This window comes from Pseudoliparis swirei, chromosome 4 (assembly GCF_029220125.1).
Source record: "Pseudoliparis swirei isolate HS2019 ecotype Mariana Trench chromosome 4, NWPU_hadal_v1, whole genome shotgun sequence".
Lineage (NCBI taxonomy): Eukaryota > Metazoa > Chordata > Actinopteri > Perciformes > Liparidae > Pseudoliparis > Pseudoliparis swirei.
In genome coordinates this window covers 29,149,495-29,172,163 of record NC_079391.1, presented here as the reverse complement: position 1 = coordinate 29,172,163, position 22,669 = coordinate 29,149,495, and the positions used below count along the sequence as shown (strand labels likewise).

The following is a 22,669-nucleotide window of genomic DNA, read 5'->3' as shown; positions in this document are numbered from 1 at the left end:
GCAAATGCACCTTCAGGTGTGAATCTCTGTATGTACTTTGTGTCTCTTGCTAGAAAAGTGCTCCGAAAATACACGATGAGTTTTACATACCAAAATGCCTGCCGATACATAATTAGAAAGCAAACATGACATAAAAACACGACACATAAGAGCCATAACAACAACACATAAGGCTGTATCACATTTAAGACTATTTAAGACTTGAGCGCACTCAAGCAAGTTGGGTTTGTAAAAAGTCTTCATTAAAAAACTTTCAACATATAATAAATAACCAAATGCTGTATTCTCTTTCGTTTAAAATACAGGTGTAACCTTTAAACAGGCTGGGCAAGTTATTGCATTGTGTTAACATTACATTTCCTGATTGTACCACTTTCAGCTGCTGCAAATGCCTCAGAGCTATTGTTATGTATTGTTATAACCGAACCCTTTGACTCATATCCAAAAGGCATGAAACTAATTAACCTTACGAAATTTGAATGAAAACTAAATTAAGAGCGGTCTGCTCTCTTCGGGCTATAAGAGGTTAGCTGAGTCTCAGTAGCCGTATCTCAGGAGCAGTTCAATAGGTTTATACCAGGGGAGGAATATGGCCCGCAAAGCATAGATTGTCATTTTTGTGAGGATTAAAAACACGTGTGAATGTAAATTACTATATGGGACCGAAGCAGCACCTATAGGATCAACGAATGTAGAAAAAGGACAGCAAACCGTACATTACCTGTTCTTCCATGAGGAAGTAGCCTGATTATTATTATTATTTAATTGCCCTGAAGGAGGCAACGCATTCCTAAAGCAACTCGAAAAGGGCACAGTAGCAAAGTACAGCTCTCCCATCCTGAACGAACAAGGGGACTTTTCTTCATCTCGTATCTTGCCTGATTTGAGTGAAATTAGAACATATGAGTATATAATTCATCTGCAGCTTCACCGAATGCATCATATCCGTTTGTGGCATCATTGATACTGGATCGGTATTTCACAGACGACATTTCGACGCGTCACAGTATCGAAAGGCACAGGTGTAAATAATAAAAAATACACTCGAACGACAAAATCAAAGACATTCTCAATAATAAAAACAAAAGACATACTGATTTTATGTTCTTTCTTGGTTGCTATTGAGCAAACACTTTACAGGAGACAGGAGGTGGGGGGTAACAATAGGTTTCAAGAATAGAATGGCATTTGTCCACTCTACTGTACATATGAACTTTACTGTACAATTGTAGCATGGCTGTTAAGCAGTGAATGCATGGATTTTATACACATCCGACATTTTCACAGAGCTGGGATCCCCTTTGGCTGGAATAACAAACACCAGCTGACTTGGTCCCTTTGATGGCGTTATTTCCCTTGTTGGGGGGAAAAAGCAGCACAAACTCACAACACACAAAGTGTTTGTTCTCTTTCTCGCACACACGTACAGTCAAGCTGCATAAGCGCTCGGCACACACACACACATAAACAAACATAAATCAACCACCTCCCAAATCCGTACATCTCCGTCCAAGATACTCAAGAAAAGAAAAAAAAGATAAATATTTGACTTCAACTACCCTACCCAGCAGAGGCTGGTGTTCCGGCTTTGTACAGCATGTATACCTGTATATTATGCCATAAAGAATTTCTTTGCCATTAAAATTATTTAAATAAGGGGGAAAATAAAGTAACAGATCAACAACTGCTTACACTGATTGTTATGAACTGTAAACTCAGAAAGCAGCTAATAATTGTGAGCTTTGCGTTCACAGTGACGCCTGATGTTTTGCCGGCTTTCTCCTCGTGTCCTGAATGTCTGCTGCTTTCCAGCTCCGTGGCGTTCCCTGATGCTTGGTGGTCTCCACGCCTGTTTCCGACGTCCTCTGCTGCGGAGGCACTGTGAGAGCATGGGGTGGCAGTTTAGTCCACATAAGAGGATGCTTTCCCCTGATCCCCTCCCCTCCCCCCCCCCCCCCCCCCCCGGAGGTGGAAACACTGTACACGGCACTTGGGGACATTTTCTGACATTTTATTTTTTTCAGACAAAGGCTAAGCAGGAGTGCTTTGAGGAGTGGAGGTCAGTCACTTCCCTGTGGGAACCAATACGTCTGCCAGGGAGTCGGATAGGGAGTGCGTTGGTGTCCCAGAGTCCTTCATACCATGAATTCATTGCTGCCATACAATACCAGGTGCTGTGGTATGTCTGGAGGGTCCCTGCCGGGCCCGCGGCCTTCTCTGGAGTGCCTCTGGGCGGGAAGCTTGGCCCCTTTAAGTTTCTGTTTGCCCTTTTCCGGATTGAAGGTGCCTCTGCTTGTAAACTGGGGCCTTTCGTCGTACCCTCCCTCCTGATCTCCTGCGGGGCCACTGTCTGTGCTGTCGGATCGGGAGGCTTGCGGTGCATTCAGAGGCGGGGCCTGGGCCAGACTTGAGCCCGACGTGGAAGACTTTGAGTGGAAATTTAAACGGCGGGTGCTGGCGGAGGAGGAAGAGGACGATGGGTGGAAGTGTGATAATGAAGAGTAGGAGGAAACACTGGAGCAAGAGTCCACAGAGTCCGGCTGCCGGCGGAGCGCGCGGCGTCGGGGGCCTGTCATGTCAGACCTCCGCGGCCAGGGGGAAGTCAGCACGGGACCTCTCTCTGCAATGAAAGGCGAAGACAAGGTTCTCTCTAATTACACTTTTTTTTAAACAGCAAACTGAAAGGCGAGTTGTGCATTTCCTGCATCGCGACGCACCAGAGAAGTCAGAAATGGTTCCCTCGGAGTCCACGTTCAGGTTTTCAGAGCTGTCGGCTGTACCGATGGAAGCCTCCGACTCGAGGGTCTCATCGTCCGATGCTCGTGGCTCCAGAGTCAACATCTCAAAAGTCAACTCCTCTCTGCAGGGGGCAAACATTATCCAGACGAACAAATGAGCCAACACGGCTAACAGTAACGACACAAGCACATTGGAAATGTCATTCTTGTGAATTTCCGATTTCGTCTCTAAAGCACAGTTCTTAAAATCTGGAGTTATGTCGCTTTCAGGACATTGTGAGAGCGCTTACTTCTCTTTCTGCAGGCTTTCGATCTGCTCCGTCAGCACCCTCTCCTCCTGCAGCATGGCCGCCTGCTCATGCTCCGAGATTTTGGCAAACGAGTCGTCTCCGTCTTCGCTGCCGCTCCTTTCCGTCGCGGGTTCGGCCACGGACGGCAGCCGCGGACTGACCGGCGGCGAGGGCGCGTGGTAGCTCAGTCGATGCACGTGGCTTTTCCCCTGAGAAACGAGGCAGACGGGGGTTTTTTTCTCACCGCGTGGATGCGACATTCACGCATCCGTAAAAAGGAAAAGCAGCGGAGCAGCACGACATGAAAACGTCACACGGAGTACATTTCATCCACGTCGAGCAAGCGGCGACTCACTCGCACACGCAGTGAACAAACCAGGGAACAAACTTGACCTTTTTCGCTGCATTTGTCTGCTTCCAGCAAAAAGTGAGAAGCAGAGAGAAGCGGGGTCAGAAAGGCCGGGTTCACAAAGGTCGGTCGTAAACGTGCAGCATCAAAGACGTCAGCTGGAGCAACTCATCTGCTTTCTAGCCGAGTGGCAGATGACGAGCTCAGCTCAACCTCAACCGTTTCTCAGTTCTTCGACGGGAAGCGAATAGTAACCATAACGTCACGGTTATGCCATGAAGACGAGTGGTCGTTACTACAGGGATTTCAATGGCGGATGCCAATATATAACGTTTAATTTCATTTTTTGCATCTGGTAAAATACAACAATTGATCAATCTGACAAAACGGCAGAACTTAAATGAACATTTATTTCACATCGTTATCGTCTGCAGTGTCTCTGCTTGCTTAATTAATTCGACACCGTTTCTAACGCACTTATTTAAAATTAAAAACATTCCTCAACTCAATAGATGTTGTCAGGGGATTGTAGGAAAATGTACAACGATACTCTGCTGGCGTATAATGAGAACTTTAATCTGTTCACAATCTATTCAGAGAAAGTAATGACACAAATGTAATTACATTTTAAATGTCTTATTTTAGATTTTGTGAGTGAGACACCGATATCAGCGACTCGAGTCAAGAACTGCAAAAAATATGAATTTTAAGTCACCGAATATGCTAAAATCTCTTCCCTTTTCATGCTCTATATTCCAAGGCGCATCATGTAAAGCTAATGACGAGCGATTGCACGATATCACGACTTTCATCCAAAAGAGACGGTCACAAAAAAAACAGAAGCAGATACCGAGAGAAGTGATGAGTCATGCTTCAGGCATGGAGAAGGCAGACGTTAATACTTGATGAGACGAGACGATGCAGAGGTCGGCACCACAACAACATCACCACTGGATGATAATTCGGGGAGTTGCACCATGGTGCGTGTATACATACCATAGTGCGCGCTATGCTCTTAAATCTAACGGCTATTAGTACGGGTTTCTGGCTAAAGGTAAAGGAAAGGACAGGTTAAGGAGGAGAATAGGGAGGAAAAAGCCGCTTACAAAGGCGGACGTCAGGGTAGGAGTTCAGGGTGGCTCAGTCAGGAGGAGTCAAACGGATACTTGTTATGATAGCGTCATATTTGTCACATCATTTGATCTCACCATCGACTGTCGAAGGGCGGTCAGTCTGCACTTGGCCTTATTCTCTGCAAACTCCAGGCTGCTGATGTCCTTTAGCCGAACTGTGTACTTATTCATCTGTTCACAAATGATGAGTTCTACACACCTGCGGAGGGAAACAAAACCGCTTCAGAAGGACTGCAAATGCGTAACATATATTTAGTTTGTCAAAAAAGCAAACCCGGTATTATTTTGGAAACAAAAAACAAATCCCGAGACATTTTTTCCTCAACCATTATTGAAGGAATCTGCACCGAAAAAAAGCGAAGCAAAGAACAATATTATTGAAATAATAATATCGTGGCGTAAGTTATGAACTCATACACCTTTCAACATCATAAATCATCTGATCCTTAAACACCCTATTGTACAGGACACTTTTTATTAGTATTGTATTCTTTTGGTCCATCGAGTTGAGCTTTTTAAAACAAATGAGGTCATTCTTCTACACACATATCTATCTATTTTATGTGTGTGTATATATATATATAAATATATATATAAATACATATATATAAATATATACATATACATTTATATATATAAATATATATATATAAACCAAATCTGCGATTTTGCTTTTGACTAATCTAGGTAACTTTTATTAATTGCTCCCATGTGAATCAGATTAATTCAGGCTCAGGATTAATTCAGGATCTCCTCCCATCCCAAACTTTGTGAACCGCTGCCTTGGGCACATACAGAGTATTCCTGAGATGAACAGTAAGTGAGCTCTTACGCAGTCGTCTTCCCGATGTCCTGGACGCTCTGCAGTGGATCGATGGTGTCGGGGCAGCGCAGGATACAGGGAGCAAACACTATAGCGAGGGCGTTAGCCGACATGCGGTTTGTGTCCTCTTGTAAGGCGATGCTAAAAAAGCATACATTTAATATTAGAATAGTCCATCAGGGAGGAATTAAATCTGAGATCTAACATTACTGCGAGAACAGATTTTATACCTGACGAGATGAAATATGAGGCGTTCAAGAGTGCTGAGGTGAGTTCTGCTGAGCTGGTCAATAACGGCGTACACCCCTCTGATCGTTTCCTTTTTATCCTGCAAAGCTGGGGAGGCGTTTCAACAAGACAGATCACCCGTTACCGTCACGGCAAAACGCACGCGGCTTCTTCACGATAATAAATAGAGAAGAGTCTCCGATGCCGGAGTCGGAGACCTCACGCCGACCACTCACCCATGCCACGTATAAACTCCTCGTACAGCTCAAACGTCATCAGGGGATTGGGCAGGTCTCTCAGCCACTGCTTGAACACGCTCGCGATAACGTGGATGTTGTAGTCGTCCAGACTCACGTTATCAACATCTGAGGGAAGGCCGCAGAAATACATTCATGTGGTCATTTGACCGAAGGCGGTGCTCGTCGTCAGTCGGTTTGGTTTTTATATTCAACTCGGTGATTTTAAAGGGCGACTTGCATCGCTCACCTGTGTCGAGTCCCAGCTTGAGTTCCTTGATCTTGTTGGTGGAGCCCGGTTTTCTGTACATCCCTTCAGTGTAGAGGCCGTGCATCTCAATGTAGTTGATGAGCTTCTCCACCACCAGGGGCACCATCCTCTCGTCGTTCGTCAGACGAGAAACCTCCACGCAGAACTGTCTGGAGGAAAGCTCCGGATCAAACTGTCACGAGACACGAGACACAGAGACGCGTGAGGAATTTGCTCACGGATTTAAAAAAATCAAAAATACACTCACAGAAAAAACAATTTGTGTCTCGGGACATTGTTGCCCAATGCGGTCGACTCACCTTCTTGCTGCATTTGGTGGTCGTCTTCAGGCAGCACTTTCTGTGGCAGGCGTAGCGGCACACTGGATGAACACAACCAGAGAAATCAAACAGGTCATTTCCACTATCCACAGAAAGGCAGCGCCTCCTCATCATTCAGCAAAAGTTGGAACAAGAGAGTAAAATAAATAATATATAAATAGATATTATCGCTGGAGAGACCGAGACAGTATTGGCTAGCATGAGGACAACATCCCGTGGGAATAAAGGACAAACTGTAGTCTCTGGAGAGACGGCGCCCCAGACCCCATGAGTCCAGTTGAAAACAATCTGATTAAGGCGGAGGAGGGAGAAAGGGTGGAGCTCGCTCTGCGAGGCCAGACTGAGCAGAACTAGGACAAAGACTTGGTGTGTGCGGGTCCAATGTCAGTGCATGTCTGCGTGGAGGAGAGCGTGTTTGTGTGTCCAATCGTGGTCACAAAGATGTGGCACGAGGAGTCGTTTCCCTCCAAACACATGGCGCGATAGTACATGTATTTAATATTCTTGTATCGGTTACATCAGGACAATGTCGGCTGCATGAGCGAATGAGTGTGTGTGTGAGTGTGTGTGTGTGAGAGAGGGGCACGGTTCCAGCACCCACTGACATTTTTTTAATGACACAGGGCTCCATGCTGACTTTTAAAATTGGTTGTCATAAGCTTTTGGTTGCAGAAACCCAAAAATAAATGTGGCAATTTAAAATGTTCAACTGCACATATATTAGGCTTTCAATTATTTGCATCATCAATTAACTGGTTGGTAGTTTAGTTAATGAGATGTGGGGGAATTGAAAACTCTAACATAAGATAAGAAAAGAATATTGGGAATTTTACTTGATAAATAACAATTACTTCTTTAAAATTGTAGACGAGATGAATTATTCCATCCTTTGGAAACTGCTCATCAAGAACAGAAACATTTCCACCGTATGAAATTCAGGGTATTTTACATGCCCACTCACATTTGCACACACAGGCGCGGTCCATCATCCAGATGAGTGACGAGCAGTATTCACAGTACGTGGGGATGCTGTACTGGGTGGACTTGAAGATGTGGCCGTTGTGTTCCTCCACCTGCAGGGGGCAGCAGAGCACAGGTTCATTTGGAGTTCACATTTACATCCCAGGTTTCCTTTCCTATGTTTTTTTTAAAGAGCGTTTTCTATTCTGGTGGCTGGTGTATTTGTATATTGTTATTCCAAACAGCCAATATGGGGGGGTAAAGGGAGACTCACAATGTCAGTGTCCTTTTTCCTCCGTTTTTTGCTTTCAGGTTTAGGCAACTGCTGCAGACAAAATAGAACAATGATTTAGTTTTGTCACTGCATGTAAATGGATTATTAGTAAACATAAACAATATATAACAAGGATAACAGCTCTAGAAATGACATTTAAAACCTTTTCTTACATTGTGTGTTCCTTTGACCAGAACAGAACACGTGTCTCTACCTTGCCGAGTGTGCTGTCGAGAGGTTTGTACTCCGTCATGAACTCATCCAGGAAGACCTTGAAGGTGTTGACCCACACCGTGACCGGAGTCTCCCTCCAGTCCCTCTGCTCCTGCCGCATGGTCTTCTCCAAGATGTCCTCAAACAGAGCGTACAGGTCTTTGTAGCGAATACTCTTCCCATCATCCATCTGGACAGGAAGATGGCGAGGTCACGGGAAGAAGAGCGCAGCTTTCATCCACATTCCAACACAGAAGATCTCGTCCGTTATCAGAAATATTCATAATGCTTCACAAAAACAACCAAAACACAGCATAAAACACTGATTGAGTATAAGGTGACACTTTCACAATTTCTCTTTTTTTCTGTTGTCTATTTTATGTTTGTAATTTTGTTAAATATTTTAATATTATATAGGTGGAGGGTTCAAATAAGCCCAGTTGGCTTTTTGCCTCTATGTTTATTTATTTATTTTTATTGTATTGCTTGAATTGTGCAAATAAACCTAAAAGGAATAAAGTGTACTATGCTCCCATATTTCGTAATGCATCATGCTCTTTTCATTATGCAATATATTCACTGTTATAAGGCTCATCATGTGATTGTAAATTACTATCAGTGTTCATTGTTTGCTTGAAATAAAGTGAGAAAAATATAAATAAATCCAAGCAAGAATACAAAATGTTGTACTTTACTTTACGCACCTAATGTCGACTTAGAATAACTTATAATCACATTATAATACATCCTTACAGCGATTGTAAACACTCCTATGCTCCTATGTATTATCGGATCAGTGTCATCATACAAGCTATAAACAGTTTATAAATTTGTTTATGCTGCATCATAAGTGGGCGTGGCCAATCGAGAAAACAGTGTTGTTAGCACTTACAGCCAGAGCCGTGGAGTACGAGTTGAAGATGTTCAGCCGGAATTCCTTCAACGCCTTTTTAAACACGACGTCCACCATGGTGTCCTTCTTCCCGTCCTCGGTGTCCAAGTCGTTGATCTAAGAGAGCAACGCCACAGTCGCCTCAGTGTGAATATGAGCTTCCTGTAGCTCAGGTTAGGGAGAGGGTTGAGACGCGTGCATCGTGTGGAGTTCCCTCTCCCTGTGGAGTCGACATGTGTGTGCGTCCGTACCTTCTTCATGAGGAAGTCGTTCATGCTCCTGTAGTCGTTGGTGCAGGTGAGGATCTGCAGCGCGTCGTTCTGCCACTGGGCGGGCTCCAGAGCCGCGCTGCTGATCTTCACGCTGCGCCGCCGCTTCACCTTGGGAGACGGCTCTTTGTTCTCCTTCAACTCTCTGAACACGCGGTCCGACATCAGGTCCGGGCTGCATGGCGGCGACATGTTCTCCTGACCTGCCGGGTACGGAAGGGAATGAAGGATTTGAGTCGAACGAAACGCCCCGAAAGTGGAAAGTCCCGTTCGTTTCGCTCGGTGGACAACGCACCGTCTCCCAGCAGCGGCCCGGTGTCCCCATCGTCTCCGTCCAGGGAATCGGACCCACAGATCAGCTTCTCTCTGGACGTCTTCTTCTCCCCATACTTTGTCTTGCTCCAGAAACGTATCCTACGACCCCTGATCAGACTTTTAAAAAACAAAATGGAAACATTCTTTGATCGCTGTCCAAATAATTGAGATTCAAAGGGTGAAAAGTGACAAAACGATACGAGGAACTTAACATTTTGTGTGTTTTCAGGAAGATTTAGGAATGTCACTGTGGACAAAAGCGGTCGTGTCTCCAAAGAATTGAGAATAACGAGATAGAAATAACCAATCTTTTTGCTGGTTGTCTCGTTGACTTATCTCGGTCACATAGAGGCGTCATTATGAAATTGAGACCGTTTCATAACCAGTTAAAAGTTCCTCATAGTAACTTTAACAGTATACATTCTCTGGTTTTCTCTGGAGTTCACAAATGCTATCAAGTGAAACAAAAAGTACAGATACTTTTCTGGAGGACAAAAAAAGAACTAACAGAATCTCTCTCTCTCTATATATATATATAAATATTAGGGACTATCGTCAATGCAAGGCACCACGGGAGAAAAACAGGACTCCGTAAAAAGAGAATATATGTCTTAAAAAAAGAAGTTTAAATGTCAGTAAAAACGGTCTGACAAAGTCAGAGTGGAGGTGGGAGTACGAGGATGGTAACGGCGAGGGTGTGTTGATGGCCGAGACGTAGCGCGTGGCAGCAGAGTGGAGAAACGAACCTTCCATCTTGAGAGGTCTTGCGTATGGAGTCCTGTTTGACCAAATCTCCTGACGACATGGCTTTGTGTAACTTCTTTTGCTCCTCGGAGCTCGCGGGCTGAAATAACACCAGGTTGGGAAAAAAAGAAGAAGTTAAAAACATCGCAAACAGCCAGAGAGCTGTTTCTAATATGAATATACATTCAGCCCCATTGTATACGATGAAGTGAGAACAGGTTCAAGCCACCAGAGGGCAGCATTACAAACCAGGAGGATGAGTAAAAGAGTAAATGCCGTTTATTGCAATCCTGATATGACGAAAGCAATAACAACAATTAATATATGAAATATATGACGCGAATCCCTAGGAAAAGAGCAGTTAATAGGTAGTAGGAGTGTGTTAGATGATGAAGACCATCAAGAGTGAATGACGACCGTTTTCAAGGGTTCCCCAGGTGTGACTCGTGACTAGTGCTAGGAGAGGAAATAGAACCGAGTGACATGCAGACATCGTTAATCAACCAGGAAGAGGGAAAGCCAGTGTGACAGCTGTAAGAGAAAGAGAGGTCAATCTGGTTAGGAAAGCATCTAAATTGAAGGATTAGCGTTAAAAACATTAGAAATGCGAGTGAGAAGTTAGTTGAAGCTCAGTTTGAGCCCGTGGTGGAGCGCTACGCTCTCCCTGAGGAGGGCGTTAGGAACGTCAAAGAGAGCGTATAGACGGCCACTGATGGCTCGGATGGCGCCCGTTACCATGTCGGAGTCACTGAAACAGGACTTTGTTAGGCCCGCGTCCGTGGCGCCCTGCTTGGAGATGGGCAGACTGTAATGGCGGGGGCCGCCGTCGCCGCCTTCATAGTCGTCCTCTTCTGAATCGCCCCCGACTGAGAGGGCTCGGGTGAGGAAGTCGGAGCGGGTTCGTGCCATTCTGGCTTTCTTTTTTTGGCCCACTCTTCCGACCTAGAGTTTCATCGGAAGTGAGAACGGCATGTTTAAAAATTAAAAAAAGGGAGCCTTTAATAACCTGCGAAAGAGCCTCAGTGCATCGTGTTCTTCACGCAGGTCAGCTGCGGCGCTTTAAGCGTGAGATCCGGGGCCGTCGAGATGTGTTCATTCATTCACAAACACAAAGAGGGAACTCCTGCAGACACATGCACTCTTCTCAAATAAAAAAAGGAAACTTAGGAGAGTTTGCTTACATCCCGTGTTTTCGCCCCTTTAGAGGGCTTGGAGACGGGGGACGGGGCTCTGGGGACGGCTGCTGGCGTCTCTCTGGCGGCTTCGCGGTCAAACCTGCTGGACAAACAGAGGAACAGCGGAAACACATGATATCAATGGAATATAACGGATCCAAATAGAGCATACGGGTAACATTTTTATTAATGCACACTTAAATCTACTGTGAGAAGATGTGTATGTGGGTCTTTAGAGCATCTTTTCAAATTAGTATCGCGGGATCATTTCTGGTTTTCGGAAAATGTGCCAACCCCAATTAAAGTTGGTGCTGTCTCTCCGTTCATACATCTCAGTGTCCCTGCGTCAAACCCACAGGACGGGTAAAAACAGTTTAAATTCTTCACTATTTCACATGAGTATTTCATGTTACCACGATTCATAGTCATCTATTTCATTTTGAAATGTATAATTGTTATATTAACCGCTTGAATGTAAACTTCTCGATTTATTTAAGGTAAACGTTTTCTTTTACCCTTGGATTTTTGACTAACAGTCATTGTCATTATTCCTCCCCAAAAAGTGATTTAGATATAATTTACATCCTTTGATATATTTTTCATATTTTGTATTTTATTGCGCTTATAATTTTTTTCTGTACTTGTTTTTATTTTATTTGTAATTTTAAATCTCTCGTGCTTTTTTTATGCACCTAAAAAGAGATTACTTGGAAAAAAACCAGTTCTGATAAAGAAATACAACCAAATGAAGTTAAGGTGAAAAAGGAATCAAGTCACAACTCACTTGGTAAAAGTGACTTTGTCCTTTGGGGAGAAGAAGATGTTTGGCGTGTCCGTCAAACTCGTGGCGCTGCCTGGATCGCTCGGCGTCTTCTTGGTCGACGCCCTCGTCGACGCTCTCGCTCCTCCATCTTTGGACTCCAGCGTGAGCTTGGGCGCCCAGCCCTCGGCGTCACGCCGTCTCTCCTTGCGTCTTTCTCTGGTGATGGAGGCGGGCGGAGGGGGCAGGTGAGCGTGAGGGGCGGCGGCCGGAGGAGAGTGCGCCGACGGGGCCGTGGAGTCCGACTGCGTTCTGGCGTGAGGAGCGTCCGCCGCCGTTCCCTCGATGAGCAGGGAGCTGGGCCGACGGGGCGGCGCGGCGTGTCGACTCTGCTGTATCCTGTGCAGCACGTCTCCTCTTTGCTTCTCGAACATGTCTTTCTCGTACCGAGCGAAGAAGGACCGCTGCTGCCCCAGCGCCTCCTTCTGCTGTCTGATCTGCTCCATCATCTCCTTCTCGTTCTGCTGCTGCTGATGACGCTGCCTCACCTCCTTCTCCTCGTTCAGCCGCACCAGCTTCTCGATGACGGCCTGGTCGACCCGCGGGACGGACGCAGAGACGAGGGCCGGGTCGAGCGCCCCAGCGTCTCGCGCCTCTGCGGCGGGACGGACGATGTCGCTCAGCTCTGGGCTCAGCGGCGCTTCTTTCTGCATGCTGATGACCACCACCACGGGCCGCCGTGGCGACTCCCGCCTCTCCACGAGGAGCTTGGTGACCGCGGTGCCGGTGGAGACGGCCGCCTCTTTGTTTTGTTTGGGCTCTTCGGCAGGACGACGGGAGGCGTCTGCGCCGGCCTTGCCGGCAGGGACGTAAAAGGTCGGGAGGTAGCTCTCGATGTTGGGCGGATGCGTGGGGGCGGAGGGGGCCGCCGGGTCCATTTTGGTCCGGCGCTGTCCGTCTTGGCGGGCGGCGGCATCGGTCCCGTGTGGCTCCAGTGGCTTCGGGCTCGAGGAACCAGCCTCCGCGCCGGGCTCAGGCGCTACCGAAGGAAGAGAGGAGCAGCGGTCCTCACCGTCCGCCACCTCTTCCGCAGCCGCCGGCGCCTCGTCGTCCGCGATGAGAATCTCAAAGCTGCCTTTGGAGCTGTGGCTGTCGGGCGTGCCCTGAGGGGAACGAGGGGGCGGCGTCGCCGGGTGGACCAGCTCCACGGACCAGCGCCGATCCTCGGACGGGGACGAGGCCCCGCCGCCGCCGCCGGTGGAGGTAGCCCGGACCTTGAGGAGGTCCAGGCTGAACTTGGCCTGCTCCAGCTCTCTCATCCGCCGGCTCTCTCTCTTGGCCCGGGTGGTTTTCTGGCTGGGCTCATCTAAAGTTCTGGACCTCTCTCGCACCACCACGGTGGACGTCAGGATGGAGTCCGAGGCGTCGGTCTGCGCCTTAGAGGGGCCGTCTCGTGTCCCGGCGTGTTCTCGTCCTTCTCCTTCCTCTTTGGCGGCTCCCTCGTGGCTGCTGAGGATTTGGAGGCTCCTCTCTCGCTGCTCGTAGGAGCGATCCTCCCACGTGCCGAGGTCCAACCCCAAGATCCTCTCAGGCGGCTGCTGCTCTTCTTCTTCTTCTGGCGAGAGAATCACCTGGCCATTCTGTAGCTTCTCCTGCTGCTCCTTCTCCTCCTCCCTCGATCTCTGATCTCTCAGTTCTTTAAAGCTGTCAATCAAGAAGTTATGGTTACAACTTGGTGTCAGACTACTTCCTCCTGCTATTAATCAAGATACACTTTGAACAGTTTGTTCAGAACAAACTATTATTGAGCGAAGCTAAAAAAAAGAAAGAAGAGTCTTCTCAGTGACTCAGCTGATTGTGGAGCAGCTTTTGACCAATAAGCACGCTGAACAATGACCAAATACACTGCAGGCAGGAGCTGTGTGCAAAGATTAAGCCTGAGCAGAAACCACGCAGTCGCCGACACTTGGAAGCTATTCATGTGGCAGCTTTATAAAAAAGTGAAAGCGTTTGTTTCTGATGAAGTGAAAGAAGGCGCCCGTACCTCTGCCTGGCCAGGAAGCCTCTGCTCACGGCCTGGAGTCGCACCGCAGCGCCGTACCGACGCAAGTAGGCGTCTCTGGCTCGGTGACAGCGCCACGCCGTCTGGACGACCAGAGCCGCCGTGCCGCGCCGGGACAGCCATGACCTCCACGCCCTCTGCAGCACCACGGCGGCCGTCCTCCACAGCCTGAGCCGCTGACGCTCCCTGTGACCTCGCCAGTGCGTCTGCAAACACAATGCCGCCCCCTCCTGGACGCGAGGGGCATAGTCCTCCTCCTCCTCCTCCTCCTCCTCCTCCTCCTCCTCCTCCTCCTCCTCCTCGTCTATGGGCCGGTACAAACGCCACCATTTCTGTGAGGAGATGATGATGATAATGATGGATTATTTTTCTCAAACCGATTCCACCCCCACAAAAAAGTCATGTTCATGTTCACCGAGTAAAGTCAGTCCATTAGAATTATAAGCATCTTTGCTCCATCGGTAATCTTAATAGTCTTTTATTGGATGTAAAAACTAATTATATTCCAACTGGAACGAGCATGTCTGTGAGTGACACATTGATTTGATCGCTGTTCAAGTTGGACGATCACGCAGATTTCAAATTAATAATAATAATTTCCAGTTTAGGACCTAAAATAAAACATCCTTGATATATAAAAAAGACATCTTTTGGTCCTTTAATTTAAAATTTAGTGCTGCACTGATTTAGGAACATGAGGACATGACATCAATAATGATAAGTATCACAATATTGCAAATATACAATAATATGATGATTGATGCAATGAACTGTTTCATAGTTATGCATGACATCATGAGACCTTTTCACCTCTTTAAACAAAAATGTGAATAAATAATTTGTTGTCATCTAATATCGTGGAAACGTACGTTCTAAAAATGTATTTTGAAAAAGTATAATTTTAACTTCTTTTCATTTGAACTGAAATAAGAAAATAACACAAAGAGGGAGAAAGAAAACCAAATCAATAAAGAGGCAAAGCAGTGAAGAGTACCTGGATGCAGAGCGCTGCCTCTCTCATTCTGACAAACTGCTTTCTCTCCCGTAGAGCTCTGAAGCGCCGCTGCAGCGCGACGATGCGTCTGAGAACTTCGGTGTGGAGAACGGCCTGCAGCCGCTGGCGCTCAGCCTCCCGGAAGAACACCTGAGGGGAGGGGCCACGATGGAGTGAGTGCAGGGTAACACACACACACACACACTCTCTCTCTCTCTCTCTTTCAAATCGCTGGCCAGATACATGGTCACAAGTATGTCAGGTATGATCCTCTAATTATATACACATCCCCCCGAAGGCGAGGACCCCTCCAACATGACTCATTCATACCAACCAAGACCAAATATGGGCCACCGTCTTCATTACATCCTTTTACCCCAGAGGGAGGATGCTTTCAGGAAATAAGAGTTCATCCTCAACACTCACCTTTCCCATTGGTCTAGGACTCTATTCATAGTTTTTGAGTGATTTCAAACCCCCACATTATCTTGAGTAAAATCAATTTGGGGTTTTGGACCGGCAATTTCCAGATTCCTATGCCTCAACATGCAATATAGCACAACATAAAACTAATAACAACAGACAGGGTAATAAGCCGAAACATGCTGTTTTCACCACCGTCACCAAATAGACAAGTACTAAAACACTGTGTAGCTTTAACTTTTCAATTTACATCTGGATTATATATTGTGACTTTAATTTATTGAACCCTGATATTCCACTTAACCGTCTGCTTAAGTAGGATTAAAACACATTTTTTTGCCAAAACATGTCTTACATCTTCAATCGTATATATATATATATACATAAAAATATATATATATATGTGTGTATATATATATATATATACACACATACATATATACAAACATATATATATATACATATACATATACACATTTAAACATATATATATTTTTTTCTTTTCTTTCTGTTATACCACTTGATCACTGTAAATTTGATCTACCATAATATAATATCAGTTTATACAAAATTAGTCACCCGCATGGTAGAGTTGGTATCGACGGAAACTTTGGGACCACCAATAAAACCCAAATGTAATTTCTGAGAGCTGAACAAACCTGTGCAACATTAATTTGTAACGAGGAACACATTTGTTGTCGTACAACAGAGGCTGCTTAACAGACACGGATAATGAGGCGCATTAAAAGCAGATGCCACTTCATGTTTTGAACTGTATTTGTTTATCTATGGATTTAAAAAGAACTGCAGAGAAGAAAAGAGGGAGAAGGACCGCAGGGTGAATACCGTCGTCTTCCCCACTTGGGACCCATCTGGTTGGAGGTCTAGCTGGTCCAGACACTGCTGGATGCTGTCTCTGGTGGCCCTGGTGCCCTCCGGGAGCAGCACGCTGAAGTGGTGGACAAAATCCTATCGCAAAAACAAGGAAAGGTGTTAATGAGGAATATGTGTATCATCCTTCAGCATGCTACATCTGTTATGTGCAAGATTTCTGTCCATTAATGTGTTGAATAAAACGTGGCTGCACAGCAGGGGTGGCAAAACTATATTTATTGTGGGCCATATATATACAAATATCAGGAGTCACAAGCTAAACAGTAGTGAATGCAGAGCTTAAAGCCAGGTATATAAGAATTAAGTCTGTGTTTCTAGACAAGAAAAAGTATTTTCTATCAAAATAACTACACAACACGACTAAACAGTTTAAAGATTTGACATTAGTCGTTTACTGGTGTGCCCCATTTTTCAAAAAGCATTTAAATTAATTTAAAAAGTTCAAACTCTTATACAGTGCATGGCATAAGTGATGTGTTCAAATACGTAAATAAGTCAAATAAATAATGGGCTGAAATGAGCAAATATTGGTTTATTTTCACAGCCTAAGGGCCCACTTAAGGTTTCTGATGCAAATGTGAATGTAAAGATATAAACCAACTTCATAGCCAGCAGAACTGGTATGAAGTTGTTTTCTGTAGTTTAGAGATAATGTTTAAATCATTAAATTGATATCACTAAATAAAGGTGACAGCTAGTGTTAAAAACTAGGATGTACACAAATATTTATGGAGTTTTATTATGGTATTTATTAGAAATATGCTTACACCACCGGCCATTTAAAAACGAGCAGCATGCCAACTTCCGCTGTATTTTATAAAAATAAACCAGACTATAATATTTCTAATAAAGTACACTATGTAAATTTCACATCCGAGTTTAGACACTGGATGTAGGAGCCATTAGTCAAGTCTGTATTATATGTTTGAGTGTGGGCATATCTCAGGTTGACCACGGGTGGCAGTGTGGAGCAGTGTGGCAGGTAATGGATATATGGGGCACAGGTGCAACTGACACGGGTAATGATGCATGGGTGACGGGGAGATCGCACGGTTTTTATTGCAAACAACAGAAACAGTTGTGTTATAAACGGCAACCTCACCCAATGACACAAATGGCATCAGAATCTCTTATTAAAAGCACGTCACTAAACTGGAGTTTCAACTTAATTCTTAACTTTCTGGCACAGAGACCAATATTTCCCCTTCCCCCCGGTTGATTGGTTGGGGATGTTCAACTCTGGGGCACTGAATGTGGAATTAAAGTTCCGGCCGCCTCCTGCAGCATCTCTTGTGCGACAACCACAAAAAGAAGAAGAGGAAACTGTCGAAGGCACATGTGGTTTCAGGTAAAAAAAGTCCATATTTGCAGGGGTTCAAACATCATGGCATAAATATGCTGAACTCCCACTCTTCAAACTGAGGCCCATTGTCTGATTTCAATACACTCTGTGCTGCTGGGGGGGGGGGGGGGGGGTAGGGAAACAGATGCGTTGTTTATACAATTACAAGCATGGGGGAGTGCTTCAGAGACCCGTGCACAATGGAGCGGCTCTGTTCTGGAGGGCCTGGACACAGCAGACTCCTCCAGACTGATACCATACCCAAGATATTCCTCATCAGTGCTGACCGCAGCACTAAGTGTGTTTGCGGGGGGGATGTCTGATAAACGAAGATGTCTGCTGTTAAAATCATCTGAGCGAGCTCGTCAAAATAGTTACAGTTTTATGAGTTTTACACTTTAAGGTCAGTCCACACACATAGATGAATACATGTTTGTGGGGAAAAAAAATTCAATAGTGGTGGAAGTGTAAAAAAACAAAAACAGTAAAGTATCAAATGATACTGGACTCCATTACAGAATTTAAAACTTGCTTTTTAAACTGGTATTCACTTTTACTTCAACAACTTGTTTTCTTACAGATTTGAACCCTCTGCTGTCATCTTGCTGGTGCTTGTTGTTGTTTATTGCATCGTTCATCATTGATCCACAGCTACAGTGGATTCGGCTGATGGAGTTTCATGTGAGAATCCGTTGTAACTCCTTAATAAACCGGCGCGATGATGTAGCCCCGGGCTAAAAACCCTGACGTGACGCGACCGGGAAGAATGAACATTCGAGACAACGAAATGGAGACTAATGGAAGAAGAAACTGGAGCCACTCCCAAACCCTCCGCGCCCAGAGACTCTCCTCCCAACCGGCGTTCAAAAACACGACGGGCTCCATTAGTCACGCAGCGTTTCTCACGGGCGTGACATCATTCTAACGAGATGGCTGCCGCCTCACGTCCCACATAAATACATCGGGACACTGACGCGTGGCTCGAACACCGATGAATTCATTGCTGGCACTGAAACCTCCCCTCCCTAAACTAACCCTAACCCTCACGACTTGAAACCAGTGATTGAGACCAGAAACTCATGTTTAGATCTTTTACTGAGGTAATAAATGCAGTGAGGAGTAGAGTCACAGGCTTTCACACATTAAGACTTTTCTTTTTGAAACAAGGGCAGTTGCCCCCTGCTGGTCAGTAGAGGGAATGCAAACTCATTTGAACTCCTTTAGATACCGTCGAGTCATTCTCTCATCAACAGATCCCCTGTTTTGTGTGTAATATCGTCATCAGCATTATGGATCTAGGGATTACAGCTCTTAAATACATTTTATGGAGGGGAAAAAAAGAGTAATATTTCCTCTTAAACCCCAATGGAATACAAGTTGTGCGCAGCATAAAAAGGAAGTACTCAAGTTAAATACAAGTAATGTATCTCAAAGCACTTGTTCATAATAACTTGAGTTAATCTGATTTCATTCTACCACTGATGACTGGTCCGTGGTAAACGGCAACACGCCCTTATTTCTTTCTTATTTACTGTAATCAAATATAAAGACCAAACCCATCTGGACGCCTGCAGGGTGTTCACGTGTGCACGTTACCTTGAAGCTGTACTTGATGTTGTAGCCCGACTGTCGGATGCGCACGGTCTCCAGCATCCCCGTGTAGCGCAGCTGCCTCAGCACCAGGTTGTCATTAAACCGTAGAGGCAGCTGAGGAAGAGGAAACAGAGAACCGGGGAGGGGAGGAGAGAGGGGAAAATGACAGAAAAAGAAGGGAGAAGCGACAGAAGTCAGGAGGTCACAGAGCAGAAGAGGGGGGGAATGATAAACATGCTTTAGGAAATGTTCAACCTTCGACCAGGAAATGAAAAAAATGCTTAGAAAACTAAACCAAAACAGTCAGTGAGCACCCGGTACCTTGTCAGCATTGGAACGGATGCACTTGACAAAATACGGCTCAGACTGACCCAGAGTCTCCATCAGCTTATAGAGGGAGGCCTGAAGAACGACACACACACACACACACACACACACACACACACACACACACACACACACACACACACACACACACACACACACACACACACACACACACACACACACACACACACACACACACACACACACACACACACACACACACACACACACACACACAACGTTAGCTCAACAAAGTCAAAGTCAGACGTGAACGACTGCAGGTCGGTCCAGCGAATCACTTTGCTGCGAGATTAATGCTGCTGCGTGGGATCATAAATACAATCAATATGTGCACGTCATGCATGTGGTAATGCAGGGGGAAATAATTGAAAAGACATGGAGTACTTCCATGTGTAATCATGTAAACAAATGCACATGTGTGTCAGCAGCATGTGTGTGTGATGATTCAGTGGCAGGCAGGAGTAATTTCTCCTCCTCCTCTTCCTCTTCTTCCTCCTCCATGGGAGATTAAAGCAATCAGCGCAGCACAGGATGTGGGAAGTGAAGTCATCCACTGAGGCCAGGGCCGCCTGTCAGAGGGGCCTCGGCACTCAGCGGCCGGAGCGCAGAGTTCACGTTCAAAGAAATCACAGAAAATATACAGTTTTTTCTTATTTATTTCTTTTTCCAAGCTGGCTGCATATGAGAGACGTTTATGAACTAAAGATTATCCTGAATGCTCAGTGGAGTCGTCGGTCTAATTTATCTCAAAAAGTCTATTCAAAGAAAATCCTCTGCTGTAAAATGCTAAAAACTAATTTTCCTCTTTGTTTTGAGCCGTTTGAAAGGTGGGAATGGGCTCGGTCATAGTTCTCGGGTCTCATCTCCTCGTACGGGAACATTCGGGAGGAAAAGTATGTCAGAGGTCTTTGTCACCAAATCAAAAGTCTTTTTAATTTTTTTAAGAAAATCTTAAATTCCCAGAACCAGATGTCCTACATTTAAGACCTTTGGATGCGTGTGTGGACGAAGTATTCAACTTCACACACATTACGGACAAAGACGGGGATACAAGCAGAGAAACGGAGGGACGGCCGTGAGAGGACACGCCTTGTTATCGTATTCACAGCTGGGGGGAGATTCCTCGGAGCAGCTCAGGCTAATCCGGTTGTTTTTACGGTGAGAGCAATGAATGGCTAATCAGTGAGCTCTGCAGAGTGCTACTGTGTGTGTGTCTGACCTGGAACTGTGCGCTGATACTGGGTGGTTTCTTCTTCTTGTGGAGGTGAAGCAGCGACTTGGTGATGCGGTCGTGGAGCGTCAGGTTGCTGAGGTACTTCAGGGACTTGACGTTCAGCAGATGCTGCAGGTGTGAAGTCAGAGTCAGCTGATCATGTAGCAACACAACGGAATCTAAGAGGATTTCATGAAAGATAACCTGGACCGTACCTTCGGTAGAACCGGCTTGGATTTGTAATTTTTGTTCCTCCTGTTTATATTTGAAAAAAAGAAGAAAAAAAGAAATGTCAGAACAGCAGTTGAAACCATTTTTTGGTCGCACTTGTGCAACAAATTCCATCCTGTTGCTCTTAAAATCGAGATGTGAAAATGTTGCTTGTATTTTGACAGTCGAGTTAAAAGGCCAACAAGAGCGCTGAATTAATTTCAGAAATTCTTCCCGAGTGGCTAGTATTCCTGTCAATAAAGTGGGTCTTTATTCGTCCCCGCGGGGGAACGGCTCCTCTCCAGAGGGAGGTCAGAGGTCAGGGTCAGCTGCACAACAGCACCCTTGGAGCTGGGAGGAATGTAGTGATCACTGAAGGAGACAAGGCAGCGCAGATGTTTCCTGACACAGAGTTTGAACTCTGGTCTTTCAGTTGTCGGGAATGTCTCTAGAGGCCACGCTGCTGATGTACGGAATGATTAGAAGTAGGATTACATGACGCTAAAGATAGTGTCATGTTTTAGAACCAGGAGGAGCGCGTGGAAGGAGTTGTTTAAGGCCTTGCGGTGCCGTTGTTACTGACATGAGGATGTCGTGGGCTCGCTCCAGGAGTTTGCTGCTTGCAGAGTTGACGAAGATGCCGCCTTCATCTGTGGTGGCGCTGCCGCACGACAGGCGGCTCAGTCGACCCACACGCCCGTTCCAGCCGAGGCCCGGAGAACTCCTTGGGACCAACAAGGAAAGTGTTTGTTTAAAAAATCTAATAAGAAAGTCCAAACTTTGTTTAATCTAGGAGTTTTTACATTACAAGACATTCTTGAGGCAAACCGAACTTCATATACTTGATAAATATAATAACAGAGCTATAGAAGTTTTTTTAGAGAAAAGCTATGAAAAGATTTCAACTGTTATTTGTGTGACTTTTTGATCACAATCAGAGAGTATATTATAGGAAATCATTTCACACAAGTCTACACACTAGTCTTTCCACCAGTATAACTACCTACCCGTCTCTTGGCATAATTATAAGTCATTTTCTCGCAACAATGAGAAAGCAATTAAGCATGAGCTTTTTGGATTTAAGAGTTTGTGAACTAACTCAGATAAATTAAAAGTAGCTTTCTGGTTTCATCAATAAAAAATAAAAAAACCAAACCCCAGCACGATGACGCTCAACACACTTCTCCCATACGCTGTAATCTTGTATAATTTAAAAGAGTCAACCAGTAGCTTGTATTTAGTATCGTGCCACCAGCGGGAGGGGGGGGGGGGGGGGGGCAGAACATTTCCATGTGGTTCTCTAGTGGATTTCACCTCGCACATTACTTAAACCTCAGAGCTCGAGGTGAAACCTCACCACCTGCCGAGAAGACAAACAAAAAACCCGAGCGGTCAGGTCACGGTTCAAACCACCGAGACCGGGCCGAGCTACTTCAGCCGAGAGGAGCGGACGAGAAAACGGAGGAACCAACGATCTCCAACATCCCTGTAAACACACACACTATCTCTGTGGCGGTAGCGGTCCATCAGTGATGCAGCTCTTCAGATCCATGGGAGCACTTAAGTTTGTTTTCCAGTGTTATAATTTATTTACAAGAAT

General features: G+C 45.5%; 1 protein-coding gene across 5 annotated transcripts in view; it reads right to left on the bottom strand.

Moving 5' to 3' along the window:
• Positions 1–1,076: 1,076 nt before the first annotated feature.
• myo9aa (myosin IXAa) overlaps positions 1,077–22,669 on the bottom strand; it is a 100,612-nt gene continuing 79,019 nt past the window's right edge. For 3 of the 5 annotated variants that reach the window (XM_056412273.1, XM_056412276.1, XM_056412275.1), the window contains 27 exons: positions 21,653–21,793; positions 21,075–21,114; positions 20,866–20,988; positions 19,620–19,700; positions 19,302–19,412; positions 16,316–16,438; positions 15,047–15,196; positions 14,035–14,384; positions 12,015–13,694; positions 11,237–11,333; positions 10,791–10,997; positions 10,058–10,155; positions 9,292–9,428; positions 8,979–9,199; positions 8,728–8,844; positions 7,837–8,025; positions 7,623–7,673; positions 7,350–7,461; positions 6,368–6,429; positions 6,048–6,240; positions 5,798–5,926; positions 5,564–5,669; positions 5,343–5,474; positions 4,586–4,709; positions 3,029–3,237; positions 2,718–2,860; positions 1,077–2,620 (listed from right to left, as the gene is read on the bottom strand). In XM_056412273.1, the coding sequence (XP_056268248.1) occupies positions 2,136–2,620; positions 2,718–2,860; positions 3,029–3,237; positions 4,586–4,709; positions 5,343–5,474; positions 5,564–5,669; positions 5,798–5,926; positions 6,048–6,240; positions 6,368–6,429; positions 7,350–7,461; positions 7,623–7,673; positions 7,837–8,025; positions 8,728–8,844; positions 8,979–9,199; positions 9,292–9,428; positions 10,058–10,155; positions 10,791–10,997; positions 11,237–11,333; positions 12,015–13,694; positions 14,035–14,384; positions 15,047–15,196; positions 16,316–16,438; positions 19,302–19,412; positions 19,620–19,700; positions 20,866–20,988; positions 21,075–21,114; positions 21,653–21,793 (5,611 nt within the window). In that variant the 3' untranslated portion in view covers positions 1,077–2,135. The remainder of the gene's footprint in view (positions 2,621–2,717; positions 2,861–3,028; positions 3,238–4,585; positions 4,710–5,342; positions 5,475–5,563; positions 5,670–5,797; positions 5,927–6,047; positions 6,241–6,367; positions 6,430–7,349; positions 7,462–7,622; positions 7,674–7,836; positions 8,026–8,727; positions 8,845–8,978; positions 9,200–9,291; positions 9,429–10,057; positions 10,156–10,790; positions 10,998–11,236; positions 11,334–12,014; positions 13,695–14,034; positions 14,385–15,046; positions 15,197–16,315; positions 16,439–19,301; positions 19,413–19,619; positions 19,701–20,865; positions 20,989–21,074; positions 21,115–21,652; positions 21,794–22,669) is intronic. The other 2 variants (XM_056412274.1, XM_056412277.1) reach the window with 2 other exon arrangements.